The 14,545-nt window shown below is 43.4% G+C and overlaps 1 protein-coding gene across 2 annotated transcripts in view; it reads left to right on the top strand.

Annotated features, from left to right (window-relative positions):
- The window catches only part of LOC144818695 (coronin-2A-like), a 993,991-nt gene that overhangs the window by 461,764 nt on the left and 517,682 nt on the right, over positions 1-14,545 (top strand). For both annotated transcript variants that reach the window (XM_078676349.1, XM_078676350.1), the window contains one exon: positions 1,294-1,410. In XM_078676349.1, the coding sequence (XP_078532475.1) occupies positions 1,294-1,410 (117 nt within the window). The remainder of the gene's footprint in view (positions 1-1,293; positions 1,411-14,545) is intronic.

A 14,545-nucleotide genomic window follows, 5' to 3' on the forward strand; every position in this document is an offset into this window, starting at 1 on the left:
TCATGGGCTAACATAACACAAGCTATTGCAGTATTCAGTAAAATTTAGTTTAGGCAGTACTGTTAGCTGAATTAGCAGTGAAGCTAAAAATTAATATTGACACCATGAAAAAGTCAAGGTATTTATTGCAAAGAAGATGGTATGTGGAATTGAGGTATTTCGTAGGTAAAAATACTACTATTGTGCATGAATGTCAAGAAAGAAGATCTAGGATTCATGCACTCTGTTCACGGTTTGTCTCTGATAGTAGGAGTGTGTATATGTGCAGTAGTAGTTGAGTGACTAAGAAAGAGTAACCTAACATGGCTTCCCTAGTCGATTCGTTTGCTCAATTTGTGCAACCAGCTCTGTTGTGCTGTGTACGTTTTTCAAATGACCCGTTTATCACTGCAGAGCCAAGAAATACACAAAGTTTTGCACATGCCCTTTTTAATGCACATTTTAAAACCTTACTTCAGATGCTCAAGGGATATTGAGAGAGGAGCCTCATAATGTGAGCTCTGATCGGTCGTGGTTCGTGTGATCGGTTGATTATATTAGTAGAACGTCCTGAAAGCACTGGGATTGGTGAACCTGACTAAACCTGACTAAACCTAAAGTAAAAAAAAAAAATCTCTAATGCATGGCCGTTGGGCAATCGGGCAGTGTCTTTCGTACCTAAAACAAGCTGGATTTCATTTTCCGCTTTTGAGGGGCATTTGCAGCACTTTCTTACAATACTAGCACTATAAGGGTACTCAGTGCTTAACTCGCTGAGCTTTGTATCACTTCAGATTGTTTGAAGAAAGAGCCTGTTCAGAAACCTGCAACTTCTACATTTATTGAATGCCAGACTTTAACTTGGTGTTTGGTATTCCACAGCAAAAGGCTGACTTCATGGCTTGAATGGATCAACAATGCATTACTAAACCTTCTGTGCCTTGGAGAATGTCATAGTCTCCGAAATATGGTTTGAAGACTAACAGATTGTTGACTACCCACTCTTGTGGATGCTAAATAATTAAACATTTCATGTTGACTGGTACAAATGGCCTTGTGCTCCTGTAGATTAGTGATATGAACGTTAGTTTAAAGGATTCAAAGTTATAAATGCTGCTTGTTCCCTGGTTGACTATTTCTGGGGCGGTCAAGTGTACAGCTGCATTCGAGTAAAAAGTTATGGATCTGAGCATTATCAATGAAATATAAATAAATAGCAGTAGCATCGGCATGAAAAAATTTAGCAAAAAATGTAGCAAAGCCAAGGTCTCTAACGAGTTCAACCTTCTAATGTGATGTGTTATTTTTACCTAGGAATCCAACTGCAAATCTCACAAGGCAAGCAAAGTGCTGTTCCTAGGAAACATAAAGCGGGTCCTGTCCACAGGCATCTCTAGGTGGAATCACAGACAAATTTCACTTTGGGATCAGGTGAGTAAAAAGTAGAAATTCACCCATTTAAGCGACAGATGAACAATGTGTTCACTACTCACAAGACTGAAAAATGATTGGCATGACTTATTTTCTTTACTTTTTTGTTAACTTAATAGACTTTTTGCACAATTAAAACCCCACGCCTAATTCACAGATTAACAATTAGTGGATTTAGTGTTTGCAAGGGTTACTCAGAAATGTTGGAATTCCTCCAGATTGGTTTTATTTGTGTATTCATGAATCGCAATCGGATTGCGGGACATTTTGAGTAGGTTAGCTTGTAAAAGTAAGCTTGTCCGTATTCATGTACTCCTTCCTGGTCAAGAAGGGTGGCAACCACTATATTTAGAAAGGGGCATGCGAAGAGGCTTCTCCGAGAGGAAACATATTTCCTAAGTGAAACAAAAAAAGTTAAAATGTATGTATTTCAGAAGTGAGAAAAACAAAACAAAATCCTAACTTATGCCTCATTGTTATGCATGCAGAATTTTCCATCTGGAGGAAATTCTGTGTGAGTAAATGCTATGTGGGGGTTCTCCAGGAAATGTACTGCTGCATTACCGAACAGGGAGCTCTGTGAATTAGGTTGAAGGGGAATATGTGGCACTGGTTGTTGTCTCCCTCTACTGTCTAGGGAAAACTGAATAGAGAAAACTAAGGCTATCACATATGTCGATAAGACGCTACTGCGTTTGGTACGTGCAGCTGTATTAGCAGACTATGTATCACATACAAGGGCTTTGGTGGCAAAGGCAGTAAATGTTCCTATCTCAGGAGCTTTGTCACCAACAGCCACAAAAGAGTGTGGATGTTCTGAGATAGAATAGGCTACCCACAAACAGTAATGGCTCTAAAAGACTGTGTAAACCAACTCAAATCATTTTTCAGAACCAGAGGAGAAGTGAGCTAGGGAGAACATTAATTGGCTGCATCTGTGAACTGTGGGGATTTTTCTCTAACTTTCATGGGCATAGAAGTAAAATAATGCTGTAAATTCCTCTGTACGGGAACAACTTTGCTGTAATATGCTGGCGTTAAATCAGATGTGGTGACCCGCCTGCCGCAGAATTGCTTCTTCTCATGCATCAAGAGCCCAGCTCTATTTCTTCCCAATGCATACATTTCCTGTCTTGGTCTGCGATGTGCGGCATGGCGGTTCACTGCAGAGAAAAGAAACAATGGCCCAAGTACAGTGATCTTTGTTTTTCAGAAATGCGAGTTTGTTTGCGAAAGTTAGAAAAAATAAATGCTGATAATTGCATTCGCTCTGTATTCAGTAACACTTGCAGATGTGCTTTTAGCATTGAATCCCTGCCACAAAGGCGAGAATCACTTACTATGTCAGGCAATTTACTGTAGGGGGTGAAAGGGAAGAGGGGCCTCAACCAACCCAGCAGGTTGGCGGGCCACCTACCATGCCTAAAATTACACCCAACTCTCAGATACATGTGAGTGGAATGATGGATTTTCAAAATGCCCTACCACTTTTTATGCAGTTGATTAAACCTTGAAAGAAAGAATCGAATTACAAACGTAATTGTTAAAGTGGATAATTTTTAGGTCGAAGCCTACTAGACATCTGCCTGGTTTACTGACAACATCTTGAGGACATTCGAAAAGCTTCTCTGGGATTGCATTCCGTCAATTGCTTCCCATTGACTTTGTAGTTTGTGACTCACATTTCTTTACTTTCTATTGCTGACTTTATTTGTTTTATGCTGTCCAGCTTGAGTTCTTCCCTTCCCTTGCCAAAGCCTTATTTAATATATTCTTCCAGCAGTACTGAATTTCTGTAAAAAGGCATTGTTCTTATCTTGTCACATTTGCTGTGTATTCAAAGACAGAAGTCAAATGTCAGGGTCTGTCTTCCAAGGAGCTTGGTGTTTACCTTTCTTTCTCTGACTTAACCCGTTGGCTGCTGCCGCCGGCCAACGGTCGTCGCGAGCACTACCTTGGTAGTGCTGCGCACGTCCGTTGGCCGACGCTGCCCCACCCGTTTTTTGAACGTTCAGCACTGGAGCTGAACGTTCGAAGCAGCCAACGGGTTAAAAGTGAGAGGACGTATGTGACAGTCATGCTGGATATTCAGGGTATGCTGTACAATGTTATTTTTTTGTTCTAGCACAAAACAACATTTAGATGTCTGTAAATTAACTGTGCAGATATTTCCAAATATGGAAAGCACAAATGAAGCATATGATTTGGTAATTCTGAAGTGTGGTGGAAACAAATATTTGAATACGATGAAAACAGAATCAGTGCACTAGGTGATGCCATTTCCACACATTATCATTTGTGCGTTGTATACTTCTAGCACTAAAACTGTATGTCTGTGCAAAGGTAATGCTCATTTCAATTGAAGATGTGTTGTTTGTAATGGCAGTGTGCAACCTCCCCTTGCATAATCCTCTTTACCCCACTCTACTCTGCACCACTCCATGACACTGCACTCTTCTGTGCACCACTTCATACTACGCCACTCAACTCCTCTCCATATGGCGTCACTGCCCTATGCTCTGCACAACTCCACACTATACAATTCCACACTGCTTACCTGCACTCTACTCTGCGCCACTCGAACTCTATGCCTCTTCACTCGGTGCCTCCCTACTCCACACCACTCTTCCCTGTGCCAATGCGCTCTACCCCACACTACTCATAATGAAACACTGCTCTTTTCACCACTGCGCTCTATGCCAATCCACTCTACACCACTCCACTTAAGCCACTCTAATCCACTCTGCACCACTGCACTCTACACCACTGCACTCTATGTCAATCTACGCTACTGCACTCTACGTCACCTCACTCAACCCTGCAACAATCTACCCTACACCTCTCTATTTCACTCATCGCCATTCCATTCTATGCTACTCCACTCTATGCCACAGCAATCTAGCCAGCACCACTAGACTCTATCCCACTGCATTCGACACCATTCTATGCCGCTGCACACCAACGCACTCAAAAACAACATACTCGATGCCACTGCATTCTACGCCAATCTACTCTGCACCACTCCACTGTACGTCACTATACTCTAGCACGCACCATTAAACTATACGACACTGTACTCTAATCTGCAACAGTCTATGCCTCATCACTCTACTCTACACCATTGTACTATACATCACTTTACTCTGCAACCCTCTACGCCACAGCACTCTACACCAGTGCACTCTATGACACTCTACGGTACTGCACTCTCTGCCACTGAACTCTATGCCAATCTACTCTGCACCAATTCACTCTATGCCACTGCACTCTACTCTGCACCATTCTACTCTACTCAGTTCCAAAGCATTCTATGCCACTACACTTTTTGCCACTCTAATCTACTGTGTACCACTGCTCTCTATGACACATCACTAAGTCTCTCTTCTCAGTACCACTCTACCACACTCTACTATACCACTGCACTTTTCACCACTGCACCACTCTACTCTATGCCAATGTACTCTATGTCACTGCACTCTCTGCCACTCTACGTTTTGCCACTGCACTCTGCTCTGCACCACTAAACTCTACTGCACTCTATGCCAGTGCACTCTAAACCACTACTCTCTACACCACTTAACTTTGCATCACTCCACTCTTCCCCACTCTACACATCTGCACTCTACCCTGCACTGCTCCACTCTACAGTGCACCAATCCTCTCTACACCAATTCACTCTACTCCACTTTGCGCCACTCCACTCGAAGCCATTGCACTCTATGCCACTGCAATCCACTCTGCACCACTCTACTCTACATCACTGCACTCTATGCCAGTGGACTGTATATCTCTTTACTCAAAGCCAGTGCACCCTACACCAATCTACTCTGCACCACTGTACTTTATGCCACTTCACTTTATTCCACTCTACTCCACTCTATGACACTCCTCGACACTACACAATACTCCACTCTATGATGCTCTACTCAATTACACTTTACTCCACTCTATGCCACTCCACTCAGTTACATGCAACTCTACAATACAACTCCACTCTGCGATGCTCTATGCAACTCCTTCAAAGCTACTTCATGTCCTTATACTCCACTTTATTTAAAGACACACTACTCCACTCTACTTTACCACACTGCTTCACTCTACAAGACTTCATTCCTCTCTATGCCACTCCAATCTGATACTCTACGCCACTCCACTTCACTCTATGCCACTCAACTCCACAACACTCTACTCTATGCCATTCCGCTCCTCTACACTTCTCCACTCTATGCCACACCACTCTACAACAACCTACTCCACTCTGTCACTCTACTCTACAACACTCTACGTAACATCCTCTCTGCCACTCCACTCTACTCTACACCACTCCACAACACTCTATGCCACTCCATTCTACAGCACTCTACTCCACTTTCACACTCTGCTCCCTACACAACTCTACTCTACTCCACACTCTTCCACTTTATGACACTTTTCTCGCTCTATGACACTATACAACACTTCACACTATGCCACTCCACGACACTCCACTTCACTCCAAGCAACTCAACTCAACTCTACACCACTCTATGCCACTCCACAAGACTTCACTGTACTACACTTTACAACACTCCACTCTCCATTACCCTACTAACATTTAGCCATGCTGAACAGCAGCCACACTGGTGTACCACATGGTTACAACATATTGGCAAAGACAGTAGCTCTTGCATAGGCGAGATCTATTGGCTTTGCCAATGCTTGTTTCTTATAGGTACACTACACACATACCTGCGAAAATAGGTGAAACAACATCATAAACAGGAGTTTAAGTCAATAGCATGGAAAATATTACACTGCAAACAGTGTTTGAGACCATGCCCCTACCACCTGGAGCAGCGTACGAATAGTGTCGTTCAACAGTGGTGTCCAAGGGCACACTAACTGCATAACCTAGTTATTGCCTTTGCCACTTTACGCTCCGGGAGTAGCCATTGCCAATGGTGAAGGTCCACGTCAGGGCTGTTGCAATAGATTTGGAACTCACATACAGTATGACACAATAGTCCGCATAATAATAAACTTCAATGTCCAGTCAGTCATGGCTACACTGTTTTCAAAAAGAATAGCTATGAAAATGTACAAAGGAAATGCAGTGTAGTTTGAATGATGATAAAAAAAACAAGCCAGACGGTTTTTGCATGTTTGATGGCGTTAAAGTGCAATCTCGAACAATTTTACAAAGTTTCCACATTGTGGTGGAACAATTTTACAACGTTTCCACATTTGTGCTGCTACATTTAAAATTACGCAAGCATTTATGAAGGATGTTATCTGAGGGTGCGTGTCTGAGTTCTTTGCTGTATTTATAAACCTTTAAGTCTGTGTCCTTTACGATTAATCTTTTTATATTTGCAATCCGTGTGTTGAAGATGTCAGTCATAATCCATTAAGTGGGCTATAAAACATACATCTGCCCTTTATTCACGTTTTTCAGTCAGCCTCGATGCTTGGGAAACATTCAGTTGGCTTAAACCCAAACAGATTAAACATGCTGTCAAAAACAAGAACAAAGCAGAAATATGTACGAACCATCTAAAAATCCCCCACCCACGTTCAGGGTTCATTTATCTGAGCTCCAGTGGTCAGCAGCTGAAAAAATTATACAGGGGTTCTGCCCAAATAACCCTCCAAAGCCTGGGCTAGGTCAATCACAGAGATGAAAAAGTAGAACAAAAGAGATGTGGAGGGATGGATACAAAGAAACTTTTTTTCTCTCACAAGATATCTTTAATTACCTTGTGGTATACTGTTATTTATCAACCCTTAAATTTCACAATTTTACAAACACAAATTTACGCATCACAGGACAAGGTGGTACACAACATAAGAAAAAATAAATACGTTATACATTCTTATCTATATACATTATACAAATACATTATATACATTACATGAAAACAAACATGATGTACCCTACCAAAAACAAAGAAAAAATAATATAGAATCAACAATATTCACAAAACCTTTAAGTGATAAAAAGCTACAAAGGAAGTCCTCTCAGCGCCTAAGTTATAAATTCTTTATACACAATAATACAAGAAAAGACGGCGCCAGCAATCAAGCACAAAAATCAATGTACGGGGACTCCTTAGAATGGTGTCCACGCAGTCGCGGTCGCGTTTCCGCCAAATATTTCTTAAGGCTTCATCAGGACACGGGTACTTAAAGGACCTGCCCACAGCACAGATGATCCCAGGTAGGGGAGGCAATCTCCTAGCCTGTAGTACACATCTCCAGTCAAAGGGAGCGCCCGCTCGAATGTCCCAAGTAACGTCAAGAGATTCACACAGGGTCAACAGTGTATTTCGTTCTGCTCCTTTCCAAAAACAACCTCAGTGCACAAAGCCACGGCACATCCAAACAATTGGCACACTCGGACCTGCACCCATCCGCGATGTCGGTCAGCAGCAGCAGAATTCTAGTCCAAGTAGTGCAAGAAAGTGACATCAACAGGATTGTTGGGGATGGAAATTAGTGGGTAGGTGGGCCTTCTAGTAGGTCCTGTGCTGGTGCCTAACTACTGAGGCCTGTAAGTGGCGAATGATCATGGGTGATGATTCCAGATGGCAGGGACACATGATGGAAACATTGGTCCCTCTAAAAACGGTGAAACTGTGATTTAGGTTTTGGACTGAGGCGTGTCGATAAACCCACATAGATACAGAACCATGTGGGCAATGGAAATGGTTTTGAAGGGTTGCAAAATTAAAGCAAACAACCTCAGTCAACTACTGTAAGTAAAGTATGAAAGAGTTAGTCTTGGGTGCGTAATAGAGTCATTAGACTCTCAAACCATCTGGTAAGGTTCTCAGTGGGTAGGGATGACACAGTTTAACACCACTTGCTGTCTCCTGCAGGCCTTCAAGCAATTTACCAAACAGATGTCATCAGTTCCTGTCAGCCTGCCCATGCATGATTCCCTTCCTCGCGCTGACATCCACCCATGCAGTTTACGATCATCTGAGCCGTGCTCGTTGATCTAGTCAGGCGCATTCATCTTTCCATGCAACGCATAGTCAAGCTTCCTGTTCTTCCAGGCCAGGTCACAGCACGGTTTCATTTAAGCCCTAAACATGTTTCCAGCTTTTGAAAAACTACTTCAGATGCATGTTTCGTGTTAGATATCCCTCAGTATGGATGCCGAAGCATTTGTCCAAATGTGAATTCACCTTATTGCCTCAAGGAGGCTTATGTTAAGGGCAAACTGAGGGCACTGACTGGAAGCTATGGCCAGCTAAACTATATTTTAGGTAAAAAACTAAAAAAATCACAACTCCAGACATTTAAAGTAGATGACATCTTTAATGACTTTCGTCCTGGGCCTCACAAAGGAGGGAATACTGTTGCTGCATTTTCTGGCTGGCCCTTAGTAGTGCACTATGTACGGGAAGCTGTTATGTTAGGATGTGCATCAGACCTCACACAAGACAGTCACCTTCCACAAGATGTCGGATATCTCGAGGTAGCTATGCTCTCAGATTTTCCCAGGTGACCAGACCAATTTAGTTCAGTCTGTTGCATTTAGGTTGGGTGGTGGGCTGAGTAACCAGACATGTATAGCTTGCTGTGGGGCCTGGGATGCAGTCGTGGTTTGCTTGAAGGATAAGGAAGCATGGATTACTTTGCCCTGTGCTGGGAACCGCCATCTTGTGCCGCATGCCCTATGTCTCCATAGAAGATTCAGACTGGAAAACACCATACTGCTCACGTGCACCAAGTACAAAATACATATACGAAATACACAACAAACTACACACATGCAGTGAAGACTGAATGATCTCTGTTCTGGGGAAATAAACAGATTTTTACATGGGGAGTTGCTATTGCGAAGTAGAGTCAAAAATGTCATGATTTATGAAATATGCTCTACTCAGTACAGAGAAGAGTATAACTTTAAAAAAGTGCCAATTTATGGGCTGAGGACCAGGCTAGGAGCAGACCTAGAAGTAATTTTCTTACTGATCAGCGGCAGGAGATGATGACCCCACTCTCAACGGGGCAGTGCCCTTATGCTTTGAGCAGGACAGTAAGCCTGCTGCCTTACCCCAGCCTAAGCTAACTGCTGCCAAGCTGAGGGGCATACGTAGGACGAAGACCAGAATGAGAACTCCTACCATCACCCATAAGAATGTCACACTGTGTCAGTTTTTGTGGCAAAGTTTTGATCACATTTATTGATACAAATGTACAGAACGTATTTATGAAGTTACCACTGTCAACCCATCACATAAACATACATTATTTATTAAAATAATATTGACATCTCGAACATTGCAAAGGAATCCGAGCTAGAGCTTTCACCTGCGAACATTTTGAATGTGTGCAATCCTATATGCAGTAAAGTTGAAGTGTTCCAACCTGTAGAAAGTGATGATGGACTGTTACCTTTCCAAACAAACCCGTCCCCCTCGTATGCAAAAAGTAGAAGTTATTTGAAAGACGGAGCATTTTTGAAGAAACAAACACGTCACCAACATTCAAAGTAAATGTCGGGGCTGGTAGGACTAGCTAGTTATTTGTGAGCTAGACTCACATGTAGTGGGAACCGAGAGGCTTGGTAGGGCAAGAACAAAAGAGTCAGAACCGCTCATACAGAGTGGGTTTGCACCCCAAGGACCATCCCATAACCTGAGAGTCACTGTCCCATTTATGTGATTTCTGACTGTCCAGTCCATACAGATCCAGGAATCGTTTGTAGCTGGTCAAACACAGGTGAAAATGACCCCATTCTCAGTAGGGCAGTGCCCGATAGCTCAGGAGAGGGCAGTGGGTTACTAGCTTTGCCCAGTCTATGTGCGCTGCACCCTAGATCGGAAGCACACTTCCATCCACACGTCTTCTTGGTGCTGAGAGTGGAGTTAGCATAAGCAAGCACAACCAAAAACACAGATCACAAAAAAATCTGATCTCTACGGTGCTGAGAAGAGGAACATTTCATCAATGTATTCAAAGTGTAGTGTTCTTCCATTGACTGAATGATTACTTCAAGATTATTTCACAGAGCAGCAGCTCAATATGAGAAGTTATGCCGTCTGTGATACATTATCTTATTTTTGGGCAGAGCAGGGTTTGACTTCAGGGATTCAGTAGGTGCCAGATGCTGAAGCTGATCTGAGAGAAATAGCCTATCATTATGTAAGCAAAGTATTACTGATTTTCAAGTTTCACGTTTATTTTATTAGCGTAGTTACTTAAAATGATTGCATAAAGGTACATCATTCAAATTTATTTAAAAAAAGATCAAATAATGTTAAAATAAATTGTCAGCCATTTTCATTACGAATTGGGTTTTGAGTTCAGTTTTGTACGTCTTTAGAGAAGTAGCCATCAATGAAATCCTGTTTCCCCCTCAGGTCAGTTTGGTGTTGTTATACTTTTGGGCCACTGAAAGGAATGAAGTGTGGAGTGAGTGTAATGATTTAATTTAAAAAGCTTTAGGTTTGCTGGGTTGTTTTGGCTTGGCATCCCTCCCCCAGTGAGCTGGCATTTTTTGTCCACCAGTGTAAAAAAATTTACCAGTCGACAATTGAGCTGTGGGTCCCCTGGTGCGTAGCATGCCAACATGGCTTCCCTCGGTGTCTGGATCCCTCTTTGATTTAAGTGAGGTGGCAGTAGTTGTTTCCGTTCCTTCAGAAGATCTTTGCAGGTGCATAAGAGGTGCAACAGGTCTTCCGGTGCCCTGCCACATAAGCGGCAAGTGGAGCTCACTTGATTCCTGAGCTAGTGTGTGTGGTGCTGTGTGCATGGTAGCAATTCCAGACTATATTTCAGGAATTTGATTTTGACAATTGTGGCATATCCTATGTTGAAGTACTTTTTATGGATATTCTTATCCGAATAAAGATTATTTGAATTTAAACGTGCTTCAAGACTCACCATCTTGACGTGAGGGGAACGGCTGATCTTAGGTTCCGCTGGGCCGCGCCATGAGGGGAACGGCTTCCATCGCAGCTCCTGCGCCGTGAGGGAAACGGCTCCCAGCATTGCTCACGCGTCGTGAGGGGAACAGCTTCCAGCATTGCCTACATCTCCCAGCATTCTTTGCAGGGGAGACACCTGATTCCTGCGCTGGCACCAGCACTCAAAAGCGCTCCCGCCCCCACGCATCGCGGGACGCACGCGGGCGGCGCCGGGCTAAGCACGGGCAAAGGGCGGGCCGTCTGTGGCCGTCAGGGGCCAGAAGAGGCCGGGCCGGGCAACCCCCCTAAGCTTCATTAGAAGGTGAGTGACATCAAAACACCATGGGGAAGCGTACAGTTATATCTGGTACTAAGACATCAACTGCCACCACCATTGAAAGCATGCTTGTAGAAGCTGTTAATATGGTCTCAACAGAGATCGAGTTAACTGAAAGAAGACTCTCCATGAACCTACCGGCACCCCATCTGCATTTTTCGGGCAGAGCTGAACAGGGCAATTCATCTATCCCTCTCCCATTGTCCCCAAATGTACTGATTACCACCCCCAGTCAGCAAGAAATGTTGTCCAATGGCCTTGAGAATGAGATTGAGACTGCTGATGTTGATGCAGACAACTTAGAACGCCAATTGGGGCTTCAAGTCAATGTCAGTAGTGGGGATTTGGCCTCAGTCACTAAAACAGTGGGGGGAAAAAGGAAGAGAGGAGTAACTAAACCCACTAGCAGTAAGAGAAAACAGCCTGCTCGCCTAAAAACTCAACCTACTCCCCTAAGCATGTGGAGGCGTGGATCCATTGCTGTTACAACAGGCCCAATCGAGCAAACTCAGGATAACACCGTAGACTTGACCACAGCTGAAGATGGTATTAACCACTTGGATGCTAAGGTGTTTTATGGCTTTGAATGTAATTTCCATTGAAGTCAATGGAAACTCCATGACGAGCTGGGCTCGTCATGAGCGTCGAAGGGGTTAACTCAACCCATACACAAACTGAACATATGATTATACATGGTATACAGGGAACATCGGGTGACATTCCATTGACACTGTAATGGATTCTGTTTATGATCGATTAAAATTATTAGTAGATAAACAATTCAACGCTTTGTTTAAACGGCTGGACAGACTGGAAAACCTGGTCAAGAAACCCGATACAAAGAAAAATAATGCCACTATTGTGGGGGGTAATAAACAAATAGAAGTAACGGACCATGGCATGTTAAAGGTGAGTGGTGTCTGTACACCTCCAACTGTTAACGCTGCATGTGATAAGTGTGGCAATTTTAAGGATAGTTACCCTCTTAAATCCACTCCCATTCTAATGCCCTTGCCAAATACAGCTGTTGGCAATGGGACCACTAGTAATAGTCAGTCACGAAATCTAGTGCCAGCCACTCCTGTACCACCGACCCCTGTTCCTACAACTATAGCAACTGCTTCGGAAGATATCCCAACCTATAAAAATCAGGCTAGGAATCCATCTAAAGATGTTCTTAACTTACCTCCAGAAGCCTGCCCATACGTTGTAATCTTAGCTGGTGTTCCTCCCCTGAAAAAAGACCAATCAGAATCATGGGAACAACTTAAAAACAAGAGCACTGATTGGCTAACAAAATATAAGGGCTTAGGGATGGTAAACGCCAATGAAATTCTAATGATGCGACGTGTAGGTTGGGTCGGATCTACAGAAAAGAATATTTCAGGCGACTGTATAGTCGTGAATTTTAGACGTCCCCCACTGGTGAAATGGCTATTGCGAGCACAAGTCAATCACAATACTGCCCAAACCCATGTACATTCTGTACCACTGGGATTTTTTTTACAAACCCCCATTGGGCCCACGTAATCCTTCTATACCAACATGGAATACACTGAATCGGTTTACTGCTCTGTCTAGTTTGGAGAGCCAGGATTGACTATTGAATCACCAACCGACTATTATAGCGGAGACAGCAGACCCCTCAATACCACGCCCAGTTGCTAGCAAACTTACAACACCAGATTCGAATTTAAATGTTTGAAGTTGGAATATTGCAGGATTAAGATCTAAACTGAATTCCACAGAGTGGGTTGATCTGGTTAGTAATTATGATATTTTGATGTTCCAGGAGAATTCCACAAGTGAATTGTTTTTAGAAGGATTCGTGTGTCATAATAGTATTGTAAATAGACCAAAAATATGCCGACCATGTGGAGGGGGCTATCAACATGGCTAAAGATATCGGCTGAGGTCAGCATAAAATCTGTAACAACAAATAATGCAAATTTCCAAGCCACTATTTATTCACCGGGGGCTTCGATATGTTTAATCAATTTTTATAATAATGATTTTATGTCACTACCAAATAGAAATTTTATTAAATTGTTTGAATTTATTGATGAACTGAATGACGAGCAGAGGTATGGCAAAATAGACGGAATACTCTTAGGTGGGGATTTTAACACCCGACTGTATAGTGGTATTGATAACATTACCATTACCCAGGATAGGGCGATCCCATGTAATAGAGGGGAGGAACTTTGTAACTATTTATCCCCCCGTAATCTGATTAATGTAATGGAAAAGGTTGATGCTATTGTCGAAAGGTAGGGCCGAGTTCGACCAAGAACCCTTCAGTATTTGCCCGGCATTAGCCGCCTCTCATACCATTCGAGATTACCAAACAAAGAGGCAGGCGCTGGAGACAGAAGGCAGGAAACAGGAGTTTATTCCGACGGAGCAGAACACGTCAAATCGGACAACAGGGTATCTTCTCGAGGTGCTCTAAACGCATCCTTGAGGCCTGGCCTCTTATACACAGGTTTATTGCTTTATTACATGAAACACATTCTTGTCAATACTTGATGTACGGAAAGACATCCTCGGAATCCCCGCTTCACCCCCGTTCCCACACATATTTACAGTAGAGTTCCCACCTCGACCTCAGCATGTGGTGGTTGTCGCGCAGCTGGACATTCTGCTGGGAATGGGAAAGTGGGCGATCGGTCGGATCTGGAGGTGTGAGGGTATTGATTAACCACCGCTCCTTTGATGTGAGGCGGGGCCCTACTGTAGGGGACAATAAACTGCATCTGCCGGGCTAGGTGATGGCCTGGGATCGGGCTGGACAATCGGGCAGGGAGGAAGAGGTTATCGAAAAGGGGCCTGTTCTTTGAATGAGATGAAAGAGCGAGGGGGTTCAGCACGGGATGTGACTCGGAGACAGGGTCGCGCT

This window comes from Lissotriton helveticus, chromosome 2_1 (genome assembly GCF_964261635.1).
Source record: "Lissotriton helveticus chromosome 2_1, aLisHel1.1, whole genome shotgun sequence".
NCBI lineage: Eukaryota > Metazoa > Chordata > Amphibia > Caudata > Salamandridae > Lissotriton > Lissotriton helveticus.